This window comes from Schistocerca nitens, chromosome 12 (genome assembly GCF_023898315.1).
Source record: "Schistocerca nitens isolate TAMUIC-IGC-003100 chromosome 12, iqSchNite1.1, whole genome shotgun sequence".
Lineage (NCBI taxonomy): Eukaryota > Metazoa > Arthropoda > Insecta > Orthoptera > Acrididae > Schistocerca > Schistocerca nitens.
In genome coordinates, this window is record NC_064625.1 from 9,995,675 (window position 1) to 10,004,029 (window position 8,355).

An 8,355-nucleotide genomic window follows, 5' to 3' on the forward strand; every position below is an offset into this window, starting at 1 on the left:
GGTAGAGCACCAGACTCCAACAGTGGAAGTCTCCGGTTCAATCCCGTACAGGGGCCGTGGGTTCTTTCCCCGACTGCAGCCCCGCCGGAATACCTCTAGATCCATTGGATCTGCTATCGAACCGAGCTGCGGCGATCTTTCCCGGGGTAAAAGTTGGTCGGAGAGATGGGATCGCCACCCTCTCCCTCCTAGTGCTGCAGTAAATGGAAGACTGTAGTCCCACTTGCAGTCAGGCCAGAAGCCCAATCACGACTGGAGCCCCACAGATTTAGCTACGAAACTTTCCATCTGAAATCTGCCACTTTTTTGCTTCTTTTTTTCAGATGGATTACAAATGCAGCTGTTGGAATGTATGCCCAAAATTGATATAAAACCATTCAGTTTGCAATCTTAACTAACAAAAATGTTTGCAGATGTAAATGGTATTTATTGAGTTTAAAGTAACTCGAGTATCCTGAAAACGAGTAAAATTCTGTCCACAGTGCTCAGACAGATGCCACCACCACCGAGCAGCCGGTCCTGACTGTCGTCGCACCCGCCGCCGACAGTGCCGTATCGCCGTCACCGACGACCCCGCCGAAAGGACCGCGCAAGTCCGTGTCCATCGTCCTGCCCGAGGACGACGACTCGGGTCGCGGCTGAGGAGGCTGCGGTGTGGCGGCCGGGTGCCCGTACCTGGTGAAGTGTAAAGGTGCGCTTGTGGCGTAACAGGGTGTCACAGATCTATTTACCCTTGAAGGACTGACCGGTGCTGCGGAGAACGGGTGTCGAGTTTCAGTGCGTGGACTTTGAAGGCTCTCTCACTTGTTGTAGAGTGGATAGAGGGAGAGGAAGAGGCAAATGAGTGTAACTTATGTACACTTTGAGATCCACAGTACGTACTGAGATAATGAACAACTGTGAGCTCCACAAACAAATGTTAATGACTAATAGGAGCCGATCTGTTGCCGATGTAATTTACGTATGAGGTGGTACACTTGTTGGTGGACTGTGTGTGTGTCTCTAAAACTGTTTTGCTGGTAGATCTCCAAACAACAGAAACTGACTATCTAGTGGTTTTATTGTCTGATAGTGTCTTTGTTACTGGACCAGAAGAAGGGTGCTCCTACCAGCTGGAAGTATTGGATAACAATAAAAATGTAACAGCAAATTTTTGATTGACAGGCTCCTCTGTGTCACGTTTAATTCAATCCGCATACGACGTTTGTACGCTACGGGCACATTCGAGGTGCCGTCAGTCGTAATTGCCCCCGTCACTTACTAGTGCTTCGCCACACTGACACAAAATTATTTGCAGAGCACCGGAGAGGCCCTCAGTGAGCAGTTGATACTTGTCGTGTAGAGGGTACATGTTCTCGCAGGTTTGTGTGTGGCAGTGTAGCATGTCTCTAATGTCTACGTGGAAATAGTGCCAGTCTGAAACTTTACCATTTCATGAGAAACAAAAGGGCCTCTGAACAACTGTGTTCAGTAATCTCTCTGCTTTGTCATCTCATCACCGGATTTCACAGTGGAGGAGAGAAAGCGATAAATATTCAAACTGCTCGATAAGGCCTCCAAAATTGGAAAAAAAAGAAAAGAAAAGAGAGAGAGTTATTCTACAGAGGACTCTTCCTCCTAGGTTTTTAAATCCTCAATGAGATGGCAAATAAATCACTGTCATCAAGAACTCTAGCATTACAGATGTGACTGTCACATCATCCTCGGTTCCAAAAGGCTTTGCAGTAGTAGAATTTATCGTGGGCATCTTGTTCTTTTCTGTATTTCTGATAAAACTGGGGTATGTAATACAGCGATTAGGGAATTAAGGGCAGCACAGTGGGAAACTGAGTTACAACTGAACAGAAGTGAGGTGGGAATGAACAGACAAACTTTTTTGTGATATGGAAGCTGAGAAGTAACAATACAAGAAGATATACTTTATTTTTAAAGCTCAGAAGTAATGTGTTTATGAACATTACTCCACTGATTGGCAACTGTAATTGTACCATTCTTTGCCAGATCAAACCCTTCAGTTGTACATTCCTAATTTCATTCCACGAGATGAGGAGGTATTCTTCCATCTATTTTTCTACATCTATACTCTACGAGCAACTTTAGGGTGCGTGGTGGAGGGCACTTCTGGTACTGTCTTTATCCTCCTTTCCCATTCTGTTCACAAATTGTTTGCAAGATGAACATTGTCAGTAAATCTCTACACAAGCTCTAATATCTGTGGGCCCTGATCACCACATTCACATGAAATCATCACTTCCGTAGGCCTACTGCCTGAAGTCGCTTCCACATCTGGTAAGTAGTGTTCGCGGCCTAAACGAGTGCCCCCTCGGCCTAGAGAACCACCTGAACTACAGCGGAGCTGGGAGGCCACAGGTGCTACAAAGATGTCGCAGTTTTCTTCATCTTTGGCTAACAAGTGCGGACTCAGAACTGCTTCTCCACTGCTCTGCAGACTGCTATTGGTGAACTTTATGTACCACTCACTACCTAAGGATTTCAAAGCTGCCAGCCATCTTCGGTGATGTATGTCATTCCCCACTTTGAAAATGAAGATGTTATCTACGGATGAGCATTTTCACCAATTGAAACCTCAGTGTTGCCATCAGCCAAACCTGCTGCCGTTTATTCTGGCACCATCAAAGTGACTTCACTAGTGAAACATTTGTGTCAGTGTGGGGAATGCTTGATGTAAGAGTGGTGGAAACCTTTCTGAAATTGCAAATACTACAAAAACGGAGTTCCCTTTGGGGCAGCTGCATTTAGTTTCAACAGTTGGCAACCTAATGTCCGTCCGTGGTGTGCCAAGTTTTGAAATAAGAATTCCTGACCACGTGCCATACTGAAACCGAATACGTATGCCGGGGGCGTAGTTTCCCCGGGACCAGTGTCGATATTAGTCTCAAAATTTTCTTTCGTGTGTATAACTAATAAAATAAATATGTGGTGCTCAGTATTAAAAATGAGTTTGTGACCTCACTGTCAATCCGTACGGTCTACATATAGGAGGCCTAATGTGTAGCTGGTTGGAAAATATTACTGTTCTTGCGACTCTAATGTCTAATACCCTTAAATGATTAGTGTATTGTGTAGTGCAGGTAATTTACACCTGCACAGTTGATTATATACTTCAATATTCTTTACAATATGAAGTTTTAGATTAAGGAATATCATAAATAACAATATAAAAGACAGAAGAAGTGCAGCACTTGATTATATTTGAAATTAAGCATCTGACATACAAATTGTAATTAAATGATTGGATACATCTAAAATTATATTTTGCCAAGTTTTCTGCATTGTCATTTCAATTATCAGAAAGTAAACAATCTTCTGTCTTGTATAGTGTTAGTCTTCATTTTTAACTATTTTTTTTAATGTGGCAATCCTAGTACTTTAGAACAAAATTATGTCTACAAAATTCTCAACAAAAACAAATATTTCAAGAGTGTGCATTTCACTGGTACATGTTGCAACCTGACAGGAGCTCATCAGTATGTAATGTTGAGCTACTGTCATACAAAATGAGTTTGGTGTGTTCTCGATGGTGCACAGAGTCTGATACATGATTTCATTTGGATGTTAATGAATTCTGCATCACTTTGTAGTAGAGCAGTTTCATACTTAGAAGTGTAAGGCACACGGAGAGTGTTTTACTCCCCCAGCTATGCTCTTGGTACTGCTGCATGCTTCTCCTGGTGCAAGTACAGGACTCCCTAGAGTCCTGCTCATGTACCTGTCCGGACCACAGGTGACTGATTTTTGATGGCACTTATTAATGTATTACAGTATTCCACTAAAATAAACTATTCTTATTTTTGGTCTCATAAATATCTAATTAACAATAACAACTTACTAGAAATTGATTTTTATCTTCTCTTTGGTTAAGGTAAATCCAGAGAAAGAATAATTATCAGAGGTACACATTTACTGTGAGTTTAATTTGTGATCAGTTAGCAATGTTGGTAATTAAAATTAGAAAGATATTGCAAATGCATCAAGAGGAACACAATTGTTTTGGTCTGGGGGGCAGTTTAGCAGCTACGAATTAAGTACTGTCCCTTGTAAAGTTGTGAAGTGTTTGAAAGAGCATAAACTTCAAAATGTTGCCCCTTATTTAGTAGTCACTTTGAACGAAGAACTTGAGGAGTATTTATGGAAAACTTGTTTCGTTGTAATAAGATTTCTAGTGATTACTTTTTTTGGCCAGCAATTGATTGTGATACACAGAGCTGCAACCCAGTGCATGCAACTTTGCGCTCACAACATACTTGAACTGTTAGCATTCTGATTAAAAAAGGGAGGAAAGTGTGACTGGTCTTACACACAGTAGAATTCATCAAAAGGAAACAACTCAACCTGTGTTTAGAGAACCTCCAGGTTATTTTCAACAGGATAAGTGTCACAATAAAAAATTACTTGCAACTCCATGCTTTTGAAAGATAACAGATCAAATGAGTACACAAGCAGTAGTGGTGAAGACTTTAAATTGTTGCTGCCCAGTTGCAAAACAGGGAATATGTGGAGGCCTTGTGGAATTCCTGAATATTATCATCTCCAACACAGCAGGTGGAATCTTGTGTGTACATTGAATCAGCAAAGACAATGAAAACACACAGTCTAAATACACTGCCATAGCAGATTTAACTCTTTTGAACCTTCTTTCTTTATTTCTGTAATTTTGTTATACATTGCAATGATCCACATGCAATCTTTGTTAAATGTGTATTTCCAAAGAGAAAATTTTGAAAATATGTTATCCACTCAACACGATAATTTTAATAAATTTAATGGGAATGGGAGGTGTCATCCTAAGGAATATTTCTATGGTATTCTTTTTATAAACTGAAACCCCTTATTCTCGATGCAGTTCACAATTTATAAAATGAATATTTATATATTTGTTGCAGACAATGTCCACATTGACAAACTTGTTATTCCTCCAGTATTCCCGAGTTTGTAAGAAAAGTCTGTTGAAGTAGTTTCATCAGTTTTTTTTGTTCACAATCACATGATCACCATTACCACAATCATATCACCATTTCTCCCTTCCAGTATTTTGGTCTAAAAACCACAAGAACCCCTCTGTTAACATTATTCAAGAGATGTGTGTGCCCGAGTGTACACCATCATAAACAACTGTAGTTGCAGAATGTCCATTGAATGAGCAGAGGAGAGAGAGGTGCCTACGCCTCACTGGATGTGCGGAGGCACGGTCCACGCTGTGGAAAAGGGATGGCGAAACTCTGCCGCTAGAATTTCCTGCCACACGTGTAATGTGCTGTTCCAGACACCAGAATATGACACTGCTCTGTCTGTCAGTGAAATGCATCCCTCTTCTTGTTATTAATACTTTTCATCAATTCTGCCTTATCTCTGTTTTGAAATCATATATGCTCTTTGTTATAACTGATTTGCGAATTTCTTCCTCACACACGTGTCTAATAACACTTGTGGTAAACGGTGAGCCCACCTCGCACTGTCGTCGATACGTAGCTACCTTTCTTTGTATGTGCCCATTTACTAAGTTTCCACCAGTTTTTTTGTAGATAATATGTGTGCCTCTATTCTTCACCTTACTCATCCCAGGGTATCGACCATCTTATCCCACCTCATATTGTGAACCACTTTCTGTGAGCCAAAAAATGCTACGAAGATGTCACTGTTTTCCATTCTTCATCTTTTGCTACTAAGTGCATAATCAGAACTGCTTCTCTATTAACTTTTCCTTTCCTCAAAGAAATTAGTCTTCATTCTTTTCATTCATCTTTTTGTTCTCTAAAAATGATGCCACACAGTTGAGATGCCAAGCAGGAACACCAGTGTCCTCCTCCATACCTAAGTAATATGAAATTGCACCCATTCCCCTCCCCCACACACAACTCGAGAGTACGTTCTCGCAGGACCCACATCAATTAATTTTCCAGTTCCTATATATATCCCACTGATTTGGTAATTCTGTATGTGCATCACGTACTTTTTTTATAATGTGTTACCAAAGTGAACAAGTGCAATACGTAGTCATAACGTGCCGGCTTTGTGGTGCTGCTCAGTATCACATCACACTTCCTCGACCTCTGCTGTCACGTACACTATTTCTTTCACTGCCTACATTCTGTGCTGCCCTCTTACCTGTGAGGAGATCTCACGGTGATGTTCTGCACAGCAGTACCACCTAATTTCGGACTGTCACAGCATATTGTCTACATTCATTATCTTTTTGTTGCACACATTTGATAGCTCTGAATGGGACGTAATACCAGTTAAATCCTACTTACCTAGAGCTTCCCTGAAGAGACAAATCCAATAACACAGGATTTATATTTCCATACTTTTTTGTTACCTGTGGTAGAAATACCTTAAGAAAATTAGTTAAACAAACATTGTTTTTTACCTTTTTTCACGAACTTTATCATGTTTTCTGGGCAACCTAGGTTTCAGGTTATAAGACCCCTTTCAGGGCTTGTAACCTGAAACCTAGGTTGTGCAGTAACCATAATAAAATTCGTAAAACAAGGCAAAAAACAGTGTTTAGTTACTTTACAATGTTCCACCAAAAAACCACATTTGATTAAGTTAAAATGGCCTTACGAAAACATTCTCTGGCTCAATAATACACAGTTTTATGCTCGTCATCACCATTTTTTCATAACAGTGATAACCCATATTCCTAAAATATATGCTCACAATCTCAATTTAGTGATATTTTGAATATCTACATTTAGAATTTTGAGTAATTCAGTTATTACTAATATTCAATGCAATCCCTCAATCAACCATTGCTCATTGCAGGAAACCTCTGTCCATTGTAGTATTTAGTCCTAAGCTTGTAACCATTCAGATATGGTTTCAGTCTAATTTTGATACTATATTGATGATGGCTGTAAATGCCTAATTTGACAAGGGTAAATGAAATACAGTTATTTTGGTCATTTTGCAGCAGCAAATGGAGAAAGAATTTTCAGCTGAAATTGTGAATGGACTGACTGTGTATGTTTGTATATCAGGACCACTGACAGACGTAGGGCACTAAAAAGTTATGTTTTCTGTAGGACTGATACGCTTTAATAGTCACAAGACTAGAGTGTTCAACTGGCCACTTACGTGCATTGTGCACACAATGCCAAAGAGGTGCGGTAGACTGTAAAAACGAAAGACACATTTTGTATCTGTGATTTCTTGAATGTATGTTGTATAATCACTTCTTATTCTCTGCAGCTGTATACACAATTACTCTATGATACTACCACAACTATGGACTAAATAGCTAACTGTTCTGTGTTTTATTGTATGTTTGTTAGTCGGACTGTAGTTAACAACAGAGGGAAATGGCCGATGTGTCACCAGCAACATACATTGCTTAATATGTGTTGTAATTTTAAAGGCACAAGCCACTGTGTGAGCCTGTCTGTAATACCTGTTGACACTTTTCTTTTTTAATTTTAAAGAAGAAAATAAAACTTGAGGGTATAGTGACACAGTAGAGAAAAAAAAAAAGGAACCAAAGAGTTATGTAGAATTAGAATTTAAAAACTTACTTGTGCAATTCTAGAGAAGATATTTTACACAGTTCAAAACATTTAGCATGTGTTTTGTCACAATAATTAAAAATCATAGAAATAATAAAAAACATTAATATAAACTTGATCTTTCACGTAGATCTTATATTGTGATAATTATTATGTAGATCTGGTTGAATGAAATGTATATTTTTGAGTTTTCATTTTTTTATATCAAATTTTGTGATTGCAAATAAAGTGAATTACAAATATATTTGTGGCATAGAACAGAGCTCTCAATCAAAATGAACCCCTTTCCGGTTGAAAAGTGTGCATGCACATGAGCACGTACATGTGTACACTACTACTACTACTACTACTACTACTACTACTAAAGGTTCACCTTGGAGGGGGGAGTGTAGGTGAGACCACACACAAAGAATGCAGGAAGTCCAGGCCTCAAAGGAGGCAAAATTCACTGCCAAATGTAAGAAGACTTAATCAGGCCTTCAAAATAATATATACATATATTATTAGGATATATATAGATACTCCAACACACCCTACGGCCTCATTACACACATTCCCTGTCGGTCAGACTTCTTGCCGAGAGCTCACAGCCACGTTTTCACTGCTTGAATTACTCACTCCTTCTTCAAAGTGTGTCCCTTGTAGAGAATCCTGAAGTGGTCTAAACAGATGGAGGTCACTGGATAGCAGGTCTGGGCTGCAGGGTGCACGAGGCAATGACGTCCTACCCAGCTGGCAGTGTGTTCCCACTTTCGAGACTTGTGTGGGGGCATGCATTATCATGTTGGAGCAATATTCCTTTTATTCTTTCACTTTCATGTCAGAGCAAACT

General features: G+C 39.7%; 1 protein-coding gene across 1 annotated transcript in view; it reads left to right on the top strand.

Moving 5' to 3' along the window:
* LOC126215312 (uncharacterized) overlaps window positions 1–7,704 on the top strand; it is an 80,154-nt gene extending 72,450 nt beyond the window's left edge. The window contains exon 6 of the mRNA XM_049941993.1: window positions 483–7,704. Coding sequence (XP_049797950.1) covers window positions 483–642 — 160 coding nt within the window. The 3' untranslated portion in view covers window positions 643–7,704. The remainder of the gene's footprint in view (window positions 1–482) is intronic.
* The last annotated feature ends 651 nt before the right edge of the window (window positions 7,705–8,355 follow it).